Below are 27709 nucleotides of genomic sequence, written 5' to 3'. Positions count from 1 at the left end.
TAATATAATATATTATTTAATAATAATAAATTTATTATTATTTTTTTATTTATTTATAAAAATTATAATTGCATTTAGTAAAAAAAAAGAAACTCGACGAAGCATAATAAGTTGAAATGATTAATTGATTATATTATTATGATATTATATACGGCTCTCTTCATTAATGGTTCAATACTTTGATTCTATTATCTACACCTGCGTAAATTGGTTTATTTTCTTTAACATACGATAAAAAGGCGTCTGTTTCTGTAATATCTGAAAAAAAAAATTATAATTATAAGTAATAACAATCATAATATTATATTATCAATAAAACTGCGTAGAATTTTCTCGAAATAAGTAAAAGTTGTATGTTTTATAATATTATTTGCAGCCATATGTCTAATACATTGTTGGATCAAGCTTTTATTATTGTATATATAGTTTGTCAAAAAGTCATATAGATACCTAACAAGTCTTTAATACATTGTTCTTCCCATTTTTATAACCATAAACAATCTGAGATTAGCTGAACATATTATTATTTCCAAACATTTTTTCTTGATTTATAAATAAAATTGTCCATCCATAAAAGTAACATGTTTGTGAAAAAAAAAGTTATACAGTTGTTTTTATGCAATTTTTAATGTATTATGCTGTATATGAAAATTACATTAACTTACACCGTCCATAATAAATGAAAATATGTTCTCTAATTTTGTTTTCTATTACTATTCATATCGGAATAAATAATTTCGTCTTATGAGGTCTCGTAAATAAAGCTGAACACATAATTTTAGCTGGTTTTGAGTTTATAAGTCAATATTTTATTTTTTATTTTTAACACGACGTATCTACTGCAGTTCTTCTTATTTGATTCAATGTTCAAGACTTTGGGTAAATATATATGTATAACAAAGTTAAAGATAAATTTACTTAAAATCAATTAATATCTCCCACTAAATGTGTTTTACTCAGGTACATTTTGGGGGTAGAACACGATTCCGTACGGTCCTTATCAGCGTACGGAATCGTACACATTTTAAGACACACGATTCCGTACGTTTTGTACCCAAGAGTTTAATGCAATGTTACCAGATTTCCATAGGGAATTAGTCTATTTGACTTAGCTCGGGGCTACACATCCCTTTTTCCGCGGCGTTTTTCGTCGAATTGAAAGTTTATATCAGAGTAGCTAATAGTTATACACGACAGACGTAATCCACGGCGGAAAACGCAGTGTATTGCTCCGGCCTTAAATAGAACGTTTTACATACGTTTCGCTTATACTTAACTATAAATAAGGGTCCAAACACACGATTATATTTTTCCGGCCGGTCGCCTTGTTCCTCCAAGTATAGTATATCGGAGCGTCCGGCGTACTGGGTGAACTTATTGATTTCAGTGAAAAACAGAACTGTCAATTGACCACAATCTAACTCTTTTATAAAAAATCGGACTGTAAATCCGGTCGTCTGTATAGTAAAATTTATATACTTGACGTACAACAATGATATATACCTATCAGATAAGTTTTTATTGTATATCATAAGTATATAAGTATTTATCAAGTTTTATATATAATTATTTTTTAATATTTTAAACAAATTGACAATATATATTAAATGGCAGCATTGCACAAACAATCGTACGTAATCGTATTGTTTTTTGGGCGTTTTTGATAATCTATTGTTTGATCAAAATCGTACGGAATCGTGCTCCTAAAAAGGTAAAACGTACGGAATCGTGCTTTACCGCATTTCATTTTGGGCCATTCGTCCAAATTCATAACTCAATTTTATCAAGTATCGTTGTTTTCCCTAAATCTAAGGCCGTACCAGGGGGGTTGGGGGTTAACTACCCCCCCCCCCCCCCGAAATTTAGAAATTAATTTTATTCTATATTAAATCACATATAAAATATTATAATAAAATTAGAATACAATTTTTTTAGCTTAACCCCCGAAATTAATTTCCAGTTACGGCTTTCCCTAAATCGCAAGGGATATTATAGGTATTTATAATCCTATGATCTCATAATATAAAACTGTGGGTTTATTTCTTTTTAAGATAACAGTTGTTCCGAACAATAAGGAATATATTGTTTTATTATGCATATTACGTATACTATCAAACAGTGTCGTATTTAATTACTGTAAACACACTTTAGTCACGTACGCGCCTATATTTATATAAATGCAATTATATATTATGCACGCGTGGCAGGTATGAGAAATTAATGAATACTGTCGGATTAATGTGCATATAAAACTATAGCTTAAACGATCAAACTTCGGAAAAAAATCTCTGAGAAAAAAAATAAATGTACACTAAATAAATAAAAATTACGACATAAAAATCAGATGTTAATCTTATATAGTACCTACTCAGTCTACGTATAGTACAAAAATTACACGTAAATAAAAATACATTGTTACTGATATAATTGTCAATAAATGAATAATAATGTGTATTTACTTTATACATACATCAATCAGAGGAAATGGAAAAGTTATGAAATCTAAATTTAAATACTACGGAAAATAAAACTGATTATTTTAAAGTACTGAAAACTTGTTTTACGTGCTTCAATTTTTTTTCTCCAAATCGTATTGATACACATTAGCAACGTACTTTAGATCTCATTAAAACGTCTGAAACTTCATAAAATCAGTGAATGTACAATAATTATTCATATTAATTTCTAGTTTTTGCATTTATATCATCAAATCGAGTCTCACTATATAAATAAAACATTAGTAAGTTGACAGTTAACTGACTCATTCACCTAAAACGAACAAATCTAGATTTACGTACCTACACTAAAACTAAAGAATGGAGAAAAAATAATTTTTTGCTGCACCACTTAACGCGAACAATAAAAATATACAGATAATTGGATAAATAACAAAATAACAAAAATATAAAAATAGTTCTGATTTGAAGTAATTGTATCATTATTGGTTTTACTCTGATTGTGATGTATATATTATATATATATACGATTTAGGGTACATAGTAAATAACTAAATAATAACGAATAGTATATAACCTGATTCTTCTATTTCAATTGTATAATAATTGTTTTTAATTGTAAATTATAATATAACTATGCGTTAATTAGATACATATTTTTATTTTTATAAGTCATCCACGTTATCTAATAAAATGTTTTGGTCTCAAAGCAAGTTCAATAACCAGAGACTACAATTATACTTTATATATAATATACAAGTATAATATAAGTATACCATATAGAATTATTTTGCAATGAATAAATTATGAAAATATAAAATATTCTAAGTAGCGAAATAATAATCAAATAATATTATTTATTTCAATGTTTATTTACAAAATACCAATGCAACTTTAAATGGTTCCGAAATGTGTATTGTTTATCTCTAATTCTAACTCTTTATTGTCAGAGTAAACATTTTCCGGTTATTCAAATTTATTCATCATCCCACACTCATTCAAACTGAGATTGAAAAAAAGATCAAAATTCATATAAGGTATTTTATTTTTGTTATCTATCAATTAAAAAATGTTAAATTTTATCTTTTAAATAAGTTATTGTAATTGTAACTTAATAAAATAAATTTGGGAACTTTTAAGTTTTAACTTAACTAAATAAAAAAAAATAAATCGTTAACTTGTCCAATTTTGTATATTTGCATGCATAAATAATTATATTTTCGGTTAGTATTGAACAAAACTGAAATTCAAAAACTTTAAACAAAAATAAATAATACTGTTTAAAACAATATTAAAACAATTAAAAGGATTCTCTTTTTATTTGTATTGATGATTTGGGATAATTAGTATTTTTATTAATTATCGTTTAATTGTATTTAGCTTTAATTAACAAAATAGACACATTAGATACTCACTTAAACTTTTAATGCTGATTAGTTCATCCTTGATCATTTTGTACTGATCTCCGCCGAATGCCATGTACTTAGGAATCATTATAGTGTATTTTTTTTCCAGATCGATCGGCTCATAAGATGGTAACTTACATTCTGAACACCGAATTGTCACAGACCGTACCCGTGAACCCACGACATTTTTAATGTCATAAGTGACATGCATTCCTGAAAAAAGAACATGTATAAAATGTATTTTTTGTAGAATTTAATGATATACTGTATTATAGGCCGTAGCCATTTTCCTCCAAAAACGAGATACCGTTTTCTTTTACTGTCCATTTTCCTCTAAAAAAAAAAAAAAAATTGACTATTTTCCTCCACTTTCCATTTTTCTCCAATAAATAAAATAATAAAATTGTCATTTGTTATCAGAATGTTAAATTAAAAATAAAAGAACAAATCAAATATTTAAAGTATAATTATAATATAATAATACATTGTAAGCGTTGAACTTGGCAGGTGGCTAAAAAGAGAGTTAATATAATAAAAAAGTACTCACGTCGATAAAAATGCATCAATCAATGAATAAAATAATAAATTAGTTAATGTGATCATAGCCATACTCTATTTTTATAATACGGAACGTAACACTACAACACTGGTTGGAGGAAAATAGACATAATTTTAGTCAAGAATAATGTGGAGGAAAATGGAAACCAACCTTTTTTTTTTGGGAGGAGAATAGACAGTGGAGGAAAACGGTATTTCGTTTTTGGAGGAAAATGGTCCCGCCCGTATTCTATGATGTGGCTTGACTACATAAATATGATATTATATACAAAGCGATTAATTTCGAAAATTTCTGATTATTTTGAGATTAACTAAATAAAGGTACAATAACAAAAATATTTAAATCGAGTCCGTAAATATTTAGGATTTGGTTTTTTTTTTAATAGTGATTGTTAAACAAACTAATAGTCTAGTGAAAAATACTTTAAAAAATACATTTATAGGTACACAATACACTTATACACATATATAAATACACTCATTCAGAATGTATTTAAAATACATTTTGACGACTTTGAAAAAAAAGGATTTAATTACATATTATACAAAATATACTGCTTAGCATGTATTTAAATACTTTTTTAATTTTGCTTATTTATTTTATAAATGTAAGTAAAAACATGTTTTTTAGTTAGTAAGCACTTATTTATAATTATGATATTACAATTTAAGCGTTTAGAATCTTGAAATCTATTTTTCATGGAACTAATAATGAAATAATTTAATATTAATTAAATAATAAAAATAATAAATAGTAGTTAATGAAATATAAAAAATAAGTATTCAAATAAATGTTGAATAGTTTGATATTAATAATAAGTCAAATAATATAATGGTTATAGGGAAAATAAATAAATAATATAAGAATAATCTTAAGTACATCTCAATGTGTTTTTTTGAATTTTGAAAAGTTTTTACGTAAAAAAATTATAGTTTTACCCATCATATATTAATTTAAAATCCCACAATTATATCAATATTTAACAATAAGTTGGTGCCATAATCTCTTAAAAAGTTGAGTTAAATGATTAATAATTTATATAGGTAGTAAGACTCCATCAATGGATATTCTTCGTTAGTTATTTTTTTTTCTATCAATATAACTCTCTTGAAGAGTATTTTTAATTAAATTTTTTGTCTTTGTATACAATATTAAACTTTTATTAAATTTGCATGGATTGTAGATACTCTTTTTTTCTTAAAAAATAAAATAAAATAAAATATAACTACCTAATTTTTAACTAAGTTGAGTTACTATTTATTTATGATTAACTTGTAAAAGTTATAAAATAAAAAAAAAATAAAGCAATTTATAAAAAGGTAATATAACTATATAAGTAATAAACTAATTTTAAATTATATTTTAGACTTTGATTGAAACGATTAAAGTATTGATTTTATAATGATGTGTGTGTGTTTTTTTTTGTGTGTCTATCATCAACTTTTAGTGCAGTAAAAATGCTTCAATTGTAAACTTTGTGGGGTAGTTTCTGTTAGAGTAGTTGGTACTTTAGGGAGGAAGGTAATTAAGACATTTTTAGTATTTCTCAAAATAATTAAGAAAAATAAAATAATAATCGTAAATGCTTGAAACGTTCACTAAAATGTTAATGTTTGTGATAGAATTGATGGCATATTGAATAATTAATAATTATCTAAATATTTTAAAATACGTTTTTTTAGTTTCTTTCCTGTATATATATCGATGGAAAAGAAATGTTTTTTGTAATATCTAAATTAATCTTCTTTAATATTAATTATAAAATAAATTACATAAGTAGCAATATCAAAAAATATATTATAACATTATAATATACTTTACTTAATAATATGGGCTGACAGACCGTTTTTGCTCGGAACCGTTTTTCGTATGAAATGTTATATCATTGAGTTAAAATTCAACACATCCATTACAGTGGCGCACTCGAGACCTACTGTACAGCAGAGCAATAACTTGCTCACTTTTTTTCTAAATTATCTTAAACTTAATGAGATGAACAATTTTGATTACTTACCTGACATTTGCATGAAACCTCCGTATATATTATTTTCCGGAAGTGAACAGTTTTTATAATCATGCATGGATGCACTATGCTCAAGCGCTTTTAGCAGCGTCTTCCCAGTAATGGTCACTTTATACAGACGAGTTTTGTACGGCAAGACGCGCCGAATGTCAGATTCATATATAATACCTAATAAGAGGTATATACATCAATATAAATATATATACGTTATTCATGCAACAAATCGAAAACATCATTAAAAATAATATAACAGAACACTATTGTATTATAATATATGATTAATTAAGTATATCATACTACACATATTATCTAAATTGACATGCATAATGCATATAAATAGATGGCAAAAAATAATACTAAATTAATAACGATTGCAATATTTTGTCTATTTGTCACTACCTGTATAAATATTGTAAAATAAATTTTTAAAAAAAAAAAACTTCATAAAAATGTGTAGCTAACAAAATAATTGCATTCAATATAGGGAACTACTGGTGATCGATACAATTTTGAATTTTCTAACGTATTCACGGGTATTTTCTATTTTGAGTTTCTATAAATGAAATGCATAAAAATATCAAGTTCAAATATAATAAACCATGTAGTAAATGAATTAAAACTCTCCAAACAGCAAAGATCCCACAATGAGAAAATCCTTAACAAAAGCATTTAATCATCATATTTAATTTAAGTTCTGGAGCAGGGGCCATCAAGTAATTTTTATTGGAATCCGGATGATAAAAATAATAAATAAGGTTCAGATAAAATATATTTTTGTCAAATATTTATAACAAAGTAATTATACAATCTAATTGAGATATTTTGACGGTTCAGATTTCTATCTTTTGTGGTCTGAACTTGGACCGTGGTCCGCCAGTTGGCGATCGTTGTTCTATAGTTTATGTTCCGAAAAACATAATATAATTACGTTTCAATGATTTAAGTTGACTTACTAACGTACGAAAAATTATTGAAAAATTAAAAATAAAAATAAAATACATAATACATATACATAAAAAAATTCATCTGATTAATGATATAAAGATAAAACTTTAATTCTCATTTGGAAAAATTTAAATCGGTTACGATATTTAATGGCGAAATATGTGTTTGAAAAAAAAAAATTGTCCTCAAATAGTAAGATATACCTTAAAATTCTGAGTATCATAATTTGAATATATTTATAAGTCATTGCCTACAACTAAAGGAAAAAACTAGTGTGAAAATTATCACTGAACTACTTTTCTTATATAAAGAAATATAAAAATTTTTATTACTAAAGATTATTTTTATGATATTAAAAATATTAATCTTAAATTACCTTGTGTTTTTGAAGCATCTATTGAACTTTGAATACTACTACTTAAAGTAATCGCTACAGCAGCATCAGTCCATCCACTTAAGGTCACGTTGTCTTTTAATAAATTGTTCAAGTTCTGAAATATTTTAAAAAATAAAATAAAAATGAAATACAAGATAATATGTAAAACATATTGGTTAATTTATATTTTATTTAAATTTGATATATATATTTTACAAAATTAAAAACTTGCTTTAGATATTAAAAGATTAGATACAAAAAATAGTAACAAAGAATGACTATTGGTTTATCAATAATATATTTTTAGTATCAAATAACATTGAGGCCATACATTTTAAACTTGTCAACTTATATAAGAGGCAGATATTCAAACAACATAATTTTAACTTAAAATTAAAATTGTTTAATCTAAAACAATAACACATAAGTTAATAATAATTATTAATAATCTAATATTATTTTTAGTATTAGATGTTCTATGTTTAAATTTTTTTTTAGAATAAATTATCATCTAATACTCACGTTAAAGTTTTATTTATAATGACTAGACTATAATATTTGGTACATATTTTATAACGACAGTTATTCTCATTTTCCCTAAACACATCAAAACTTCTGAGGTTCAATAACATCTTGTTATATTCCAGAAATATTGTTTGTTCATACATTTTTTAAATTTAGATTATAGAAAACTGTGAAGTGAAGTGATATTGAGTAAGTAGCTAATACTCAAACAAAAATCTGTGGTCTTCTACCAGGTATTCGAAACTCGACTACAATACGTCATAAAACTGTTATTATTGTCAAAACTGTTATTTTTTTCACTATTACTCGTCATTTCGAAATCAACATACTTTTTTGTCTTTGAAAACTATAAAACTAAAAAAAAGGAATATCATTTATAATTTTAAAATCAATATCTTAGTGATATTGCCTTTAAATATATTATGATGTATGTCTTAGATTTAAAAAAAGTATATACCTATATACACGATATAAATTATAGTCTTATGAAGAAATTAATCAAATTTTTTGATAAATTCAATTTTTAAAACGTTTTAACATTTTAAAATATAATATTTTTAGGGAATTATTCAAGTTTTTAGAACATTTATATTATATACATTTTTAGAAGTTTAAAAAATATGCAAATCGATACTATATTATTAGGTAATAAGAAATAGAATATACAAGGTGAACGCACCTGTACAAGAAATCAATATGAAAAACAATATTATTTATAGAAAGCAAAATAGATAAATAAAATGATAATAAAATAACAATGAACCATTATGTATGAAATAAATAAACATACTAAAAAAATTAAAAAATTGTATTGAAGATGATTTTTTTACATCAAGCATTTGATTTATTGACGATAACTTTTTTTTTTTTTAATAAATATGTGATTATGATTTATGGCTTAGGTACATCACATTATATTAGTATAATTATAGTATGTGTAACTTCAAAGTGATTATTTGTTTCATGTCCCGGAAGCAATCTACTAAAAAAAGTACGTTTAATTGACTTTTTAGAGCACTAAAATTCCTACTTGAATCGTCATTACTCACTATGCGTATAAAAGAATCGGTAATCAAATCGGCCAAATTGGTCTCCGCACATTTACAGTTGCCGTCCAAAAATACTCGAGTGTTTCCGACGACTTGATCGACATTTTTTTCCGCCACTAATCGTTTGTAATACTCGACTTTTTCTAACATTTTTGGATCTGAAATTGATGAGCGTTATTTTTTTCCACAAACACAAACGCACGAAAGCAAAAACTTAATAAAAGCATTTTGTGACGTACCAATATATAATTTTTATTCATTGTACCTACCCTGAGGAACTGTTTGGTCTAGTAAAATTGGTCCACCGACGGCACTGATCAAACGCTTTTCACTGTCGAAAGTCAAAACCAATTTCCCCAAGTATTTGCAGAACGCATACGCTTGCACCACGGGCACAATTTGGTCACCTCTTTTTTCGATCACGGGGTATGGCCCCACCGGTATTTGGTCGTCTTGCTGTGGTCCTATATAAATAGAATAATGGGGTGTAGTATACCCCGTGGTAATAGTATATATCGTTTGCATTCTTTTCAACATTCAACCAGGTCAAACAACAACTGTTCACTACAAATTGTCAAACACATAACTTTTTTTAAAAAATTTAGCAGTTTTCTAGTTATTTACTTGTAAAAAGTCTTTAGAAACCTTTAAATTAAGGTTTTATAATAAATTAAAAATATTGGTTTTGCTGTTTTGTTTATAATTAAAAAATATATTATTACAAATTAGTAAAAATGTGTATAGTAAAAAGAATGTGCCTAGTATTAAAAATTCGGATTAAGATATTGGTAAAATTTTATAAGACAATTCCCGCACATAGTCTAACCGAGTAATTTTTTTGTTTTTTTGTTCCCTGAATTCTTAATGTGATATACATATCACACGTTAATTAATATAATTACCAACCGACTGGAAATCGGAATATACCTGGGCCGCAAATTACACAGTATATTACTATGACATTTTTTGCGGGACGCAATTTACCGACTCCGAAAATATAGGTCTGTTCTCTTCCACGGGCCACCAATGTTTTGGAATTTTTAAACAAAACAATGATAATCATTTTTTTATGAATGTAAAATGTTTGTTTGTTTTTAAAAAATATAAGTTAATATTATTACAGCTCATAGAAGAAAGTGTTTCCTTAATATTATTGAAAATTAACGGAGATAAGTATTTCTTGTATGATAATACCTGGGTTTTACCATATGGTTAGGTCATACTGCAATTATTACGCTAATTCTCATAATAGTGTATAGTACACGTATTTGTTATTTATAAATTAAAAATTTCAACGAAATTAAATTATTTCTAAAACAGACAGTTGATTAGAGTCGATCAAATTTTTATTTATTACTCATTCTGAACAGAGTGATGAATGTATTGATTTTACAATGATGTGTATTTTTGAACTATTTATAAACCACTAAAATTTTCGATTTTTTTAAGAATTTTTTTTTTTGAAGTGTCGATAAAAAATGTTGAATGACCAAAATAACTTGAAAATTTAATACAAGGTTCCTTATGAATTTTTTTTATTGTAGTTAAAAAAAATAAAAATCGTAAGACACAATTTCTTTTTCTAAACGTTAATAGTTCAAATTTTTACGAAATATGTCAAAATCGTAAACATTTGAGAGTAATTTTAAAGTTGAAAAATCATAAAATGTTTTGTGTTTATATCTAAGGTTAAAAAATTCAACACTAAGTTTTCAATAAGTTTTCTTTCAAGTAGCTGTAGAAAAAACTTGAAGCATCATTGTAGGAAAAATTTTAAGTGTGTTAAAATTTTAAATTTTTACTGAATAGCGTAGGTAACGACAACGATTTATCCTCATACGATTTTTAATATTTGTTTTTATTCAAAAAGTATAAGTTGTAGATACTTGAAAATTTCACCAGTTGTTTAGATTGGCCTTTCCTTTACATGATTTAATTTTCAAAATATTTTGAAGTGTCGATAAATTTTTTTTTATTAACATTTGAAATTCAAATATTGACAAAAATTCGTTAAAATCATGAATATTCGCAAATTATTTTGTAGGTATAATATTCATAAAAAAATTTGTATAAGTAGCTTAGAGTTCAAAATTTAATACAAGATTTTCCATAAGTATGGCTTATTGGTTTACAATAATTATAAAAACTTAAAATTTTTGGGCATTCAGGTGTTTAAAACATAAACCACCTTTTTCACTACTCACTGAAAAATATATTATCCTAGGCTGACAAATCATCTTCGTTTAGAATCGTTTTTCGTATACAATGATACCTATCATTGGATTAAAATTTAATACTCCTATAACATATTATAATAGTGATCCACACGGAACCTAATGTACAGCAGAGTAGTACCCACTTACCCGCTTATTTTATTTTATACTTAAATATTGATACATAATACATCACCATATTTGCTTCAAACACAACCCGCTCGCCCGCCAGAAACTCATCACCTGCCTAATATTTAAAACGTAGATACATAAAGAGTTTGTTTGAATCTTTGAATATACCCAAATGGGCAATGGCAATCAATAATTCGTTGACGTAAAATACACTAATCTAAAATACAAGTATAAGAATTTATTGACTTGTTATCTTTAATTAACCACCTCGAAAAATGCAAAAATGATAATATTGTTAGATTTTTGTTTATCAATTGGGTACAGTATAAGTATTTCATAAAAAAATCTATTTTACAATAATACAACGATCAACAAATATAAATATTTTCAAAAACCATATTTAAAAAAAATCTATTTTTGGATACAAACACCAATGCAACAGGCACGGCACTAGAATTTTTTTCAAGGGGAGGCAGAGTGGGGCAAATATTTTTTTTACGTGGGCTAAAATTTTTCAACAAATACTGAGGTTATTTTAATGAAATATAACTATTTTCGTATCATATAACATAATATAGCTATTATCTATATAGTACATACGTTTTGTATTGTATACTCTAAGAGTCTAAACAGATAATATATACAAACTTTTGAATAGTTAAAAATGTTTTAAGAATAATGTCAAATATTTTTTTTTGTACCTTATGTAATAAAATGTCTAATCACAGACCTTCAACAACTATATTCATAATGATGACATGATACACAAAAATGATAAGTTCTTTATGATTTTAATATTACATACCTTTGTGAATGAATAATTATGTTTCTTTTACTTACCTACATTTCATAAATATAAATTAAAGTAATTGTGTTTAGTAATGAACAATTGTTTCAATCATCTTTAATGCAATGATTTGGGATACGTTTATTTGTTCATTTTCATCTAGTAATTAGTACTCAATAAAGGTAATAAAAAATAAATAAAAGATTTTTTCTTGTTTTACAAATTTCAAAACACATTTTATTGAAATTGTAGTAAATTTTTTCCTTATTAGACAAATAATAAATTTAATTTATTCCTCAATTTGTTTAGTTGTGACAAATATATTATATAAGCTAAATATTGATATTTTACACAATATCTATCGTACATATTTTTTAGTGGGGGGGGGCTGGCGAAGGGGCTGATCTGTTTTCTGGGGGGGCTAGAGCCCCACCTTGCCCCCCCTTGGCGCCGTGCCTGCAATGCAAGTCTTTGGAGGCCGTCGACAACTACTAGACAATATTAGAGGTGTCATTGCTTTTATATGTATAATTACAATTTATAAAATATACGTAATATTTATGGTGAATTAATTATTAATTTTTTAGTGTTTAATAAAAGTGAAAATGGATTTGAAAAGAAATCGTTTGAATTATATACCTCACGGCTCACGAGTTTCTTTAAATTGAGTCACAAATAAATATCATCAACTATATATTTTCTTACAAAACTAAAAACACCCAAGACATCAATCTGAGACCTCTGAAACAATATTACAATTTTGAAGCCCCTGCAGTGCGACTTCTTACATTTATGCTAAATCCACACGACTACACTACATACACTGCGAAACGCACCGGAAATACGTCTTATATAATTGTAATATTAATTAGGCGTTTTATTTGTGGGCTTCTCTGTTTTAAATGATTCATCGATCATAACGAAAGTTCGTCTCTGAAAAGAAATTCTAAACTCGTTGACATTTCAAATCGCACCAATAAAAATATGAACAGAACTATTACTACGCATGTATCCAACATTAATAACATTAATTACCTACGTCCGATTACAAAATATAATGCATGCTGTAGGTAGTTGGGTATATTGTATACTATTAATATTCTACACACGATTATTCATAATCGAATTCAATGTTCCAAACTGATAGCTATAAATTATATCACATCACGCATTTGATGAACGATGATTTTTTTTCGTCTTTTTATTTATTTTTTTTTATATATATAACTCGCGAGAGAGATCTACCATGGGTGATGTTGAGAAACAGCTGTTGTATTATACAATATATATATAAATATATCGTATATACACGCAACAGGTGATCTACCGGAATGCGATTCACTCCTGCACAACGTGCCGGTCGGATAATAATAATAAGGGTTGTTAACCTTTTCTTATGATATTATTTTATTATGCGCCCGAGGTTTGGATAATTTCGTTGTTCTCCAGAGAAACAACTGCAAGGCTCTATATTCTATTATATTATAAAACTATATTATACACATATATGTATACTATATGGCTTACGGTCTTAACAAAATACAGCTTGACGTATCACTATATCCACAATATCGTTTGAAACTATACATTATAGGAAGATAATAGGTATGTAAAAACGTATAATAAATAATAATAATAACAGCAGCGTGTTAACAATCATTTAATAGAGAGGATGATGCTTGTATTATAATATGATGTTAACACTCTTGTATTACAACACTTTTAACACCAATAAAATTATAATATTTCTAAATTGATTATGAATAAAAAAAAAAAAAAATATTTTACTACATTTCAAAACAGCGAGCACACTCGTCACTTCAACTAACTATAAGGTTAGTTTGATATGGCTATCGATAGGACTGCTGTACATTATAATTTATACACGGTTATCCATTTAAGTGTCTACTTAAAGTGCCGTGCACTTATTATTTTTACATCATTTGTTATGTTTTACTTTTTTGTATAATGGCATGTGTTTTTTTAATTTCATATTCCATACAAGAATGTTTTAAAGGGTATATTTGTGTTTTATCACTGCAGTATGCCTAATTCATCTAAACTTGAAATGTTATTATAACTAATTAACTACTTTCTCGAACTTTAATTTATATGTATAACCTTTAGAAAAAATAAGTGGGTACAGCTCTACTGTACATTAGGTGCCGTGTGGATCACTATTATTTATATATTATAGGAATATTAAATTTGAATCCAATGATAGGTATCATTGTATACGAAAAATAATTCTAAATAAAGATGAATTGTTAGTCTAGGATATAATTTCCAGTAGTTAGTGAAAAATTTGGTTTATGTTTTAATGGCTTGAATACACCAAAATTTAAGTTTTTTTTATAATTATTGTAAGCTAAACTTATGAAAAATCTTTTATTCAATATTCAACCCTTAGCTACTTGTGCAACATTTTTCATGAATTTTAGTACCTACAAAATAATTTTCAAATATTCATGATTTTGACGAATTTTTGTCAGTATTTGAACTTCGAATGCTAATAAAAAATGAGCTATGGTATACCTATGTAGCTAGCTTATACCTATGTATTCTTATAATTTTTTAATCACTATAAGAATAACTTTGTATTTAATTTTCAAGTATTTTGATTGGGCAAAAAAAAAATTATCGACATTTCAAAAATTGAATATTTCAGTTGTCTATAAATAACTCAAAAAAAGTTAACATTTTTTAAAAATTTAGCCATGGATTAATGACAATAATATAAAAATGTGGTGAAAATTTCAATTATTTACAGTAATTAGTTTTTGAGTTACCACCATATAAAAAAATCGATTTGGTTAAAATTTCCGTTTTCCGTCATTTTTTTTTGTTTTTCTCGATTTTTTTGAAAACTGATGAAAAATGTTCAATTTTTATCTCTATAATGCACAAAAAATATTCATTTTACCAACGGAAACCACCCCCAAAGTTTGAAATTGAAGCATGATTTCGACTAGTTATGCTGTGCTGTACACAGACACAAAAAACAAAACACACATCATTGTAAAATCAATACATTTATCACTTCGTTCAGAATCTAAAAACGCATATCATTGTTAAATCAATATATTCATCACTTCGTTCAGAATCAAAAAAAATAATTTAGGAATACAAAATTAAAAATGTACTATAATCAATAAGTGATAAACTTTAAAATTGATAACCACAAGAAGTATAAAAAATAATAACTTTTTTCAACAATTTAATTTTGCAATAACATCAAATATGTAGAAACAAAAAAAAAAAAAATTTAAAAGAAAATAACTTCAAAATAATATATGTGGCTTAAATAATTACCTTGCATTAAATATATTATTAATTAAATATAAAATGCACCTAGTTGAACGCATGTAGACAGACAAACGAATTATTAATGATAGTACAATAATATTATAACAATAAATAACGTAGTCGCGGGTATAATTAATTATTGAAGATGATATTTTATAAGCTCGTTTGATTGAATACTATTACATTATTGTGTTTGTATTCGTTCTTATTTTGTGTGATATGTATATGAAATAATAATATACGACATCGGTAGGTACTACACATGCAGGGAGCAGTTTAGCTTATTTATGTATTTGAATTTTTCTAAATAAAATAAGATAAATAATAAATATATTATGGATATGTTAATAATTATACGTGTCTATAATATAATTTTATATTTGGATTGAATATCATTCAACGACCTACAATAATTACACAGAAACAGGTTAGTAATTTCAGATTAGAAATATATCTGTAAGTTCGCGAAACTCTCATAATTCCACTTTTTTCTTTTCTTGCGTTCAATAACAGCATCAGCCAAACTTTCGACACAGAATGAAAGATATTACGTCAACTTTAAAAACATTATGAAAATATGCTGAAGTGCTAATACTGGATGGTTCTTCCATACGTTGACAAGCCATTGTAAAGAAATAAAAACATCTCGTATTCTACTACATGTTTGTATAGAATATATCTGATTGCATTATTATCGAATTGAAAGTTAAACATAAGATTCCATAATAATTTTTAATTCATAAAATTTAAACCATGTAGATGTATTATACATCTAGTATAGTGTATCATATATAATAAGTGTAATATTGCTACATTTTTTTGTTTCAATATTATTTTTACATGAATATTTTATACTTGTTAATATTAGGTATACGTATATTATAGTGATTATACACAAGAAAAAATAAAAATAGTTTTTGAATTCGATTATTGTATTCATAGTATGCTAAAAATGCCTACTCCAAAACTCTCATCTGCCATATACGTGTCTAACCGAAAACAGCAAGTATATACACAGAACATATTAATATAATTATAAAACGTAGCTGACAAATACAAAATAATTTGTTTTGTAAGAACTTCATGGAAGTAATTTCGTAGTACGCTTTGAGGTACAACACGATCAAGTTTTAAATGTACGTAATATTATGTTGTATAGCACGCTCAATGTCTAAAACAAAATTGTAACACTGAAATTCACCAATCTCTCTCCAACCAAAGTAAACGGTATATTATATAACATTATTTTAAGGTCATAAAGTTAAAGGTATTTTTTGAGCATTTTATTACATTATATCCATCCCACTATATACTACCATATTACCAAATAAATGTATAGTAATTACCTATATTCTTCCGCCTCGCTTATTGCGATGAACTTACCACTGTTCAAATATGAATGCGAATGTCCTCCGACGACAGCGTCAACGCCGTCCACCTCTCTTGCCACCCGCTTGTCCATTTCAAGACCTGAATGTCCGAGAGCTATGATGAAATCCACCCCGGCTTTTTTTAACTTGACCACTTCAGTTTTGACACTCTGAAGTTCGTCGATTATCCGAATTCTGCCCGCTTTATTCGTAAACTGTAGAAATACAATTTAAGCACACGTCCAAATCGCTTATCCAACAGTATTTTACAAGCTGATTTACCGAGCATGCTCACACTCATTTTTCCCGTTCATGCGGATTCATTAAAATTGTCGGATGTTATGAAGGATACCGAAAGACCATATTTTCAAATGCTCTACAGATTTTATTATTATATTTATTTAATAGCCAACTTCTTTTTTCCAAATTATGCTACTTTTTTGAAAGTTTTGATAAATCTAAATCGAAATTCAAACGAGTAGTTTTTGTGTTATTCAAACTTTTGTACCAAGCATAATGTTGATGGGTTATGGAGACATACCTGCTCATATGATACGATGATTTAAACATCCTAAATAAGATGTCTAACAATCACGGATTAATTACGTTGAAACGAATTTCTAAAATTTTTACCGGTGAAAAATAAATCAATGAAGATCTTGTAGAACTGAAGGCAACTGATGGCTTGTATAATATGTGTATTTCTTTAAAAGTATGGTTTCTTTGTAGCTGTATGACGCCGTGCTGTTCTACTGATTGACGCTGCAGGGAAACCATACCTTTAGATAGCTTTTGTCAATATACTGAGAATGCTTGTTTTCGACATTCAGAATATTTATGGCAAACAATCATAGATATATTAAGCTTGACAACCTTGCCAAACATTCAAAACTCAATCCAATTGTTTGAGATATACGAGTAATATAAAATATTAATTGTATGAATAAATTTCTTATTATTATTTTTTTTTTTGTCCAGAAAGTTTAGAATAAGAAATAAAGCATGTTTTATTTATAAAATGACCAGTACAGTGATTGAAAATATTTTCAAAGTATTATTTTATTATTTATTCAATTTTCATTTTATTTTTTAGTATAATACAGTGTAAATATAATTTTTCATAATAAATGTTTGTAATAAAATAATAATAATTATTATATAATATATGAAACATTATAATAAAACATAAATTCAATTTTTGGCTCAGTTACATTTTCATTTAAAAAAAAGTCATTTGTTCATCAATTAGCAGTAAACACAACAGTGGTTTTAATTTGAAAAAAAAAACATTTTGTATCAATACAGAGCAGTGAGCATTTCTTAAATGGTATAAAAACTTTAGTTATTGAAAAAAGGTATTGTTCTTTTGGTCCTCAAGTTAAGTATAAGTACTACCTACTTGAAAATTTCAAAATCAAAATGGAGGTGAGCATGCTTAGTAAATTGTTATATATGATATTACTATAATAGCAGACTACTTAAAAATACAAGAAAAGATATCACTTCGCAGTTATTTCATCAATTAATTACCTATAGCCTTGTCTTTTTTTTCGAAAAATTTCAATATACCTAGGTACATATTATTTTTACAACACATTCCGTATTGTCATAATTTTCATAACATTCATTTTATTACTTATAATATATGAAACATATTTATTTTTTTTATTATTATTCTCAGTATGAATCTTTATTGTAAATAATTTTTTATAGTATAATACTAATAATTTTTACTTTACTGAAGCAAAATAAATTTCTTGTAGAATGTCAAGTGTCAATATGTAAAATTTCATTTTAAATAATTAAACATTTTTAATTTTAAAAAAAGATGTTATAATATATTAAGTAGATAAGTAAAATGATATAATATATAAAAAAAATGGAATATTTCAAATAAGATATAAATTTAATGGAAAAAATGTAGTGTATTTTTGCCTTTTTTTAATTGCGAACGACCAACATTATCGTAAAATCAAATACAATACGTGTAGTACCTAAGTATAACGAATATACATTTAAATACCCAATATTACTGAACGAAAACAATATAGTATAAATAAACACTTATTATAAACGAAATAATTGAGTGCTGCTTACTTTCGTGTCCGGTGTCAAGTAACCGACCACCCCTACGGTGTGCCCTCCGACTGTCAGTACCGTTGACGACTGAATGTTTGTTAAACTCGGTTCCTCTTCGGTGTTTATATTCGCTACGACTATCGGTATGGAACTTATGTTTTTGGATTTCAGGAATGGCGCCAGTCCTTCTGGGCCGTTTTCGAACTCGTGATTTCCCAAACACTGTATGAAAAAGTTTAAAATAGCTGTTATAGATCTATAATTTTATGTACTGCGATCATAAAATTTTATTTATAATAATTACATTATACAGTCAAACTGTCGTGATATATTTTATATTTTGATACATTTAATTATTTAAATATCACGCAAGCAATGATGAATGGCAGTTTCTTCTCGTTATTCTTTATAAATTATAAATTATAACATTTTTTAATAAATCGTTTACTCATTTTCAAATACTTACTTTTAAAAATATTTTTTAAAAACAAAAATAAATAGGGATTAACAAAAATTTACGCAAAATCTATTTTTTTTTTTTTTCATTAATTATAATATATTAATGACAAATACTATAATACTCCATATTTTTTATCAAATAACGTATTTTTTATACATGGTAAAAATTTCAAAATATTTTTAATATTTTTAAGATTTATAAAATGTTCAATTGTTATAGGTAAGACTTGAAAATATTAATACAAGTTTACTCATAAGTATTTTATACTGAAACCATAAAATATAAAAATCATCATTTGATCACTTTTTTTTTTGTCGTTTTAAATTCAAATTTAATGAATCTATTAATTAGTTATATGAAAAACAACGAATTTAGTTTTAAATCAAAAATGTTTTTTGTGTGGGCTTGAAACCTTTTGGTTATATTATTATGTTTTATGTACCTATATGATGACATTTTTCAAAACATTATTCATTTTATGCTATTCCCTGTTGCCGTCTATTTATATTGTTTTTGTGCTAATTGGTGAGGTCAGAATCGTTTTTTATTTGTTATTATTTATGATTGAATTCAAATTTAACACTTACATTACAATGACTCAATAATGACAAAATACACTTATTCATTTATAGCAGAACGGTTATCTATAATTTCCCCCTATTTATTTTTTGTTCTTAAAAATACTAAACATTTTAAGACAGCAATTATTATAAAATATGATAAGGAAAGCTCAACTAAGAACCGTGTTTCCGAACTTAATGATTTATCGTCGAGTAAAAATAGAAAACCCCCTGTATAATAATATATTATAAACATGACGTCAAGAGCGAATCGAGATTAAAAGCGAGCATCCGGTTATTACCGTGTTACAATATAACATGAAAATATTATTTCCGGTCCACTTTTTAATATACCTATTTCTTTCCTAGTACAACGTTAAGGGTTTTCAGCTCCTCACCGACCACGCAAAAATAAGATTAACTGACATAATTTTCGTCTATATAATATTTTCGATATAACAACAGTTAATACCTATAGTATTAAATTAAAACGTGTATTTTTATACAATAATTGTATATATTTTTATTTTACGTTTAGTAAATAGTGATACTTTCAAGATAAACACATCATTTTTTTTCTTCGTATTTTATTATTATTAATATTGTATATTTTGACAATAATGATCGATTTTTATTGCATATTATAATGAAGTGAAATTAAATTATAATTATACTGCTTTCAAAGCGTATTTAATTATAAATGTAAACAAATATTTCATCGAATTGAAAATTATAATTATACATTTTTTCGAAAACGTGCCTATCATTTTCTGTAAACTAATATAAATTTTATCGTTCTTTAATTTTTAATAGGTAGTGAACTTTTTTGTACGTAATATTATCAAGCATTATGTATGCAAATTACATTATGTATCTAATTTAAATATTATGTTAATTTAAAATTATTTTTATAACTAGTAAATTAATAATTATCAAATAAACCGATCTATCTACTAGCTGGTATATAATATTATTATTTATATAATTATCTATTTTTTTTTAAATTGTTTCGCACATTTGCAACATATTTTCTTGATTTTTATTATTATTTTTTAAGTATTTTGATATTTTTTAGCTCGTAAAAATCTATGCTCTAATTATATAAAGTAATTCAAGTGTTATTCAATCACTGTGTCTTGGAATAGGTTCAATTGTATCATGGCTCCATGCGGTAGGTACGACAAAAACATCATAACATTTATTAATATTGGATATAATTGCAAATAATTAGAATCTTTAGTTTTTTATGAACATCATTTATTGATGTTAAATTTAAAAAGTTATTCATTTATAGTCTACATTGTAGATAATTTCATTATTTATTTTATTTTATAATTTGGGCAATTATCCGTTTCTGCTAATATTTAATAAGTGCCCTGATAATGCTGACGAGGCTTGTTAACTTGTTAACGGCAATTAAAAATCAGATCAAATGTTAACTCCTACACGAGTAATCTATTTACCTGAAAATAAAATTGGTGTAATTAATTTCCTAGATTGTAATGTTTTCAAAAGATCGGACTTCAGAGAAAAAATATAACTATTATTACCTACATATTATTTTTATCAACAGCACATTTTTATACTTAAACACTAACACACATTAATTTTATTATTGTTATGATACGCTTTGACAAAATAATACCTAGCTAGTACCTACGTAGGATTTTACAAGACAAATAAAACGCTACTTAAAATATAAAAATAACTTATCAACTTTTATAAATAGAAACATAATCCAATCCATCAACCATCAAATCGTGTACCTACTACCTATGTATTAAGTTTAATATAATAAAATATTAATAGGTTATGGTATTTTAATTATTTCACTAGTTCGCTACATGACGTAGGTATATATTATTATCATGTGATAAGGTATTTGTGTATACACCAGTGTTTCTAAACATTTGTATTTAACAAAGGTGATATATTTTGTTCAAATATTTCGTTCTTTAGGAATAACTTAAAATAAATAAGAAATATATTGAGATGCGGATAACTAAAAAACCTAATATATTTATGCATTAATATTTTTCTTTAATTAAAAATGTATACATTTGAATACATATTCTAAACTACTCTTAAAGAATATAATATTTAGGTAAGTAGGTTTTTTTTTCTTTAAAGTAAGTAAAAACATTTTATGATAAACGTATAATACTGATGTGCATTTCATATAGTTCAAAATTTAAATAATAAATGGGAAATATTTTAGGTTTTTTAAATGTAAGTTTACGACGATCGATGTTTTTTTTTTTTGCATCAGTGTGATGTATATGCGTATCATGTAATTTATTCAAAATGCCACTCAATATTTTAATAATAAATAGTAAGAATTCTAAGTTTCAAATATAGTCAGTTAATACCTAACTTAAATTAATTTTTACTGATAGGTAATAATAACTTTCGATGTATTATATCAAAATAAATCGTGCTTTAACCGCAGTTAGATTAGGATACGGTGGTAGGGGAGGGGGTTGATGAGGAGAGCCATACAAGATATATTTCCCTAATTACTTTTCATTTTTTACCATTATTATATATTCTAAAGAAATATAATATATTATGCTCATAAATTTGTATATTTTTATGATATAAAAAATATACGCCATAGCGTTTATTCCCGTACACACATATAGGTTTGAACCACGAGATACCTCAATAACAAAAACAATATAATGCTCATAATATTATGTCCAATGTTGTTTCCTAGAAAATAAACATGGAGTTTTGTAAATATATATTTATAATTTATATACTCGTAGGTAAAGGTTTATTATATACTTATAATATCATAGATACTATATAATCATAAGCATATTTTTCCTGGTATTGATTTAGTATGCATGTACTTGTTTAGAAATTAATATTGCATACTAAAAGATAATGTTTTGTTTGTATTCTTAAATATAAATAAATAATACGAGAAAAGCACAGACGGGAATGAATTTAAAAAACAACTACTTATATAAACTATATCTCTATTTTTTAAAGCTATTCAATTTTATTTTAGAAAAACATTTAATGTCCGATGGAACATGTTATGTAAAAGTTTTATAACGTATTTATATTTTTTATAAGTTAAGATAATGTTACGGGTGAAAAGGCCAGCCCCACATATTTTGGCTTCCGAATTTATTAAGATATTTTAGGTATGCATCTGGTCATGATAAAGTCTATTTCTTCTTAACTCTTTTCTTTAATCTTAGCTTATGTTACACACACACATAGATTACAGTTAATTTCTAATAGTACACCTATATTATACGTAGTGTACCTACCTTCGTTTTATTTTTTGAGATAGGATAATTTTCTTATTTTTATTTATTTCTAATATTTATTTTTAATATAATTAATATATGTAATCGGTCTGAAGTAACAATAGTTATCGACAACATTCAACACCTCGATAAAATATTAATGGTTTTTTTTTAATTTACCCATACAATTTATTAATATATACGAACGTTTTATACGAAACATTTTATAAATATTTGTTTTTTGATAATATATTTAGTATTTACATATGACGTAGACACCTAAATGTATTTCCCATCGTTATTTCGTTTGTTTGTTAGTTTATTGTACCTTTAATTATAGATATTTTTTATGTAAATTGAGTATGTTATTATACTAATATTAATAGTGATTATGTACATTTTCTCTGTAGCTAATAAATTATATATGAAAGTAAACAAATCAAATTAATTATCAAATGGTAACACAAAATCGCCTGTAAGCTATGCTTTTAATTAATACCTACATCGTAAAATTAATTATAAAGTTTAATAAACATGTATATAGCTCACTATAATTTTTAAAATTTATTGATTTCAAAAGATCTATTTTTTATTAATATAAGATAGATACTTGTAACTTACTTAAACATTCAATTTGGTGATGAATTTTAAAATATACAGCGAGCTGCGAATTTTACAGAAATAGTTTCAAAAATTAATGATTTTGATAAAATTTTTAAAATGTTTAGCTTTTGATTGCGTTTATCTTAAGTTTTTAAAAGTCTTCAGTTTGGATTTTGTAAACTGTTTTTCAAATTTATAGTTATTTTTTTTTTTGGAGTATATATTAACACATTCAAAAATAATATTCTTTTAGTAAGAAAATATAAGTGATATTTTACCAGAGAAATAAATATTTTAATTCATAATTAAAATGGGAAGAAATTTATATTAAAAATAAAGTTTTCGTCTTTGCGAATAGTTTATTCCATTTACCCGGTTTCCGTTTAGGTTTCAACACAGCTTTAAAAGGTATTTTTTCTAGTGTTTAATAATAAGAAAAAAGATTATACTTTAACTGGTTTTCAAAAAATTTGGTTTCGAACCTCAGTTTTAAATGTGTGTCAATCACCTTGCCTATAATAATAATAAACTCAATTCGCTTCGTCGAATGTAATGGTTCTTAAAATCGCTTTATTACATATACTGTTGTACGACCCGAAAGTTTGTTTTATGCGTCGCATGGGATAATACACACATTTTAGTATGGCCTTGGGCATTATTTTGACAATTTTTTGAGATACAGACTGTAATTATAAATAAAAAATCGTTGATATAACATACAAGACCCCTTAAATCAAAATCTCGCTGTCCGTCCAAAAACGGCAAAAATCATTAAAATTTGTATGTATATTTGTATGTGGTTAATAATATGTTAAATAGTCAACACAGAGATTTGTAAAGCTCATCTGTAATGCAATACATATTGGATTTCCGTTTTACAAATTCGCATTGCAACACGGGTCTTTTAGCTGTCTCGAGAAAAGGTTAATCGAAAAATAAATGGAATAAAATCGCTAGGATATAACATTGAATCCCCGCAGTGCACCACTCCGCATACATATACCATACATTGCATATGGATCGTATATTGTTTTTGTATAATATATATATATGTATATATGTACAACCCCTTAGGTCCACATACCCGTTTCTACCATCACCGGTCACTGGTTTCGAAATTTTTATTATTATTTTGGGCTTACAGAAACGACGCGAAATCGTTTTGACCAACGTCATCGTGGGTCGTAAATACCCTTGTCACCACACATCGTTGTCGTTGAATGGCGCAATATAAAATAACACAAACACTAGGTTTAATTGAAAATCGTTATGCTAGAATTCTAAAATGCCATTAAAATTATTTATCTAACTTTATGCATTGTGGCAGCCAAAGTTATTAATCTATAAAATATGTATTTTAATTTTAAATTCTTAGAAGAGCGGTGAATGTATTGATGTTACAATGATTGGTTATTATTCATGTGTTGGAAAAAAATGCGTAATAGTTTTAAAAATTACCCAAAGCAAAAAAAAATATATTTTTTTTTGGCAAAACCTATTTTATTTTTTGGTGTAAATCAAAAACGAATGAATAAGAATACATTAAATGTTCACAACATTTTCATATTAGCATTTATTATATTATATTATATTCAAAATATCGAAAGAAACATAATTATTAATACTTTGAGATATAAAATAAAATAGGTTTTTTAAACGGGTGTGAGCTGAAGAATCTTTAAACGATAGACGAGTTAGGAATTAAGTAAAAAATGGTAAGATATATGGAAAGCTTTGTGTATATTATACTTGAAAGTCAAAAAGCTTAACTAACTAAAAAAAGCGTACTTTCACAAGAGTATAGCTATTAATCCGATATTATGTGGTGAGCAGAAAATGGAACCATATTCTAAAATTGAGCATACTAAAGAACAATAAATTTAAATGAAAGTATTTTTATCATTCAAGTCTAAACGGCGTCTGCGCATAAATCCAAGCAGCTTTAAGGCTTTATTTTATATTATGTAAAGAATATGAGCATTATATTATGTTAATTTATGTTTAAAATGCACTTCAAGATCCTTTATAACGTCGGTTATTCTAGGTAGGGCCGTAGGGATACACCATTGTGTACTATACAGTCGAAAAAAATGTTGAAACGTGAACAAGAGAAAGTCTTAACATTTTTGTAAATTAAGAGTAGTATAATTTTTTTGCGCCAGTAATGTAATAAGAAAATTAAAATCAGATTGCATTAATTCAACATGTCTTTATATCGATTGACGACTAGGTTAAGTTAATTATCGTTAGCAATCCATAAGCTTATAAATACTTAGAAAAGAAATGTAATTTGTATATATTATTTGTATGTATCTAAAATATATTTTGAAAATAAGATCGAGATCGGGATTTGGTGTGAACCTCGAGGTACACCCGAGGAACCCGAATTTCGGTTTAGACCAGAATTTTTTTCACAAACATAAATAGGTAAATAAATTTAATTTATGTAAGAGAATCGAGTGCCATGACGACGTATTTACACTTACCATTGCGTCCACTCCAAGATCGCCGATCAGATCGGCGGCCGGCTGCCAGCCCAGCACGTCATAGAATCGCGTGCCCTGAAACGTGTCGCCGGCGTTCAGGTGGATGACGGCGGCGGCCCGGGCGCGTTCGGCGTCCAACGCGCCGCGCAACCGGGCGAAACCACCGTAGCCGCCGGCCGCGCCGCACGGGCCGTTTCCGCCGTCGCGGCAAGTCTCGTCAAAATGCGAATGAAGGTCGTTGGTGTGCAACACGGTCAACCGGAACTCGCCGGAAGCCGCAGCCGCCATCGCCACCGCTTGAAGCAGTCCCAACGCTACGGCCGCGATCATCGTACTGCGCTCCGTCGGCGGCCGTTATCAGCTCCCCAGCCTCGTAGAAACGTAATCGAGTAGCGGTACGTCGCACGTTTCCTACCTAAGTACCTAGATATTATCACAAACTATAATGATGTATTTCCGTTATTGTTGTGTATACGGCTAGAAACGATATAAATGTGTAATAGCAAAAATATTATGAAATTCGCAGATAAAATGAAAAAAAAACTACGCGTTACACACCCGAGTCTAAATAATAGAACGATCGCGGTTCAATGAAGTTTGGTCGCCGTTTGTGTATTCAATCGACTTACAAAAGATAAGCTGAACGGTTCGTAGTCGTCCATAGTCGAATTCGTAAAGCAGTGTTATTATGACGTGTTGTATACATGCATCTGTCACAATTCGAGTCGTTATATTATATTCTCATAAGCGATTAACAATCGTTTATTATGATTATTGTGTAAACCATTCAAGGTCAAAGAGATCAACAATTTAAAAAGTCCCTATTATTTTTATTATTTTACTGTTGGTATGTTGGTAAAACTGTCAGTTAAATTAATAACTGGCTGAAAATGTCAATGTAAAAAAACACACATCATTGTAAAATCAATACATTCATCACTCCGTTCAGAATCTAAAAAATATAGTAATTTATAAATTAGGTACTTTAAAAGTTGTAAAAACCCACGAATAATAACAAAATAACTAAAATATCTAAAAAATATAAATTATAACGATATACTTATGACGTATTAAAATAGACTAAACTCTACACTAACAAATCGTTGAATTC

At 26.6% G+C, this 27709-nt stretch overlaps 1 protein-coding gene across 2 annotated transcripts; it reads right to left on the bottom strand.

Annotated features, from left to right (window-relative positions):
* LOC114130448 (protein 5NUC-like) lies at positions 1 to 27259 on the bottom strand. Of its 2 annotated transcripts, none has more exons than XM_050205721.1 (9): positions 26599 to 27252; positions 19245 to 19448; positions 17161 to 17362; positions 9609 to 9803; positions 9340 to 9497; positions 7766 to 7880; positions 6436 to 6612; positions 3872 to 4075; positions 1 to 258 (listed from the first exon to the last, which is right to left on the bottom strand). In XM_050205721.1, exons 1-9 carry the CDS (start codon positions 26926 to 26928, stop codon positions 164 to 166), a joined length of 1680 nt encoding a protein of 559 aa, XP_050061678.1. In that variant the 5' UTR covers positions 26929 to 27252; the 3' UTR covers positions 1 to 163. The 2 variants fall into 2 exon arrangements, 1 of the variants encoding a protein (XP_050061678.1); XR_007605629.1 differs by lacking the exon at positions 1 to 258 and adding an exon at positions 6243 to 6354 and having other exon boundaries at positions 3878 to 4075; positions 26599 to 27259.
* Between the last annotated feature and the right edge of the window lie 450 nt (positions 27260 to 27709).

Source organism: Aphis gossypii, chromosome X (assembly GCF_020184175.1).
Source record: "Aphis gossypii isolate Hap1 chromosome X, ASM2018417v2, whole genome shotgun sequence".
NCBI classification, from domain to species: Eukaryota; Metazoa; Arthropoda; class Insecta; order Hemiptera; family Aphididae; genus Aphis; species Aphis gossypii.
This window is presented reverse-complemented; position numbering and strand designations above follow the sequence as displayed.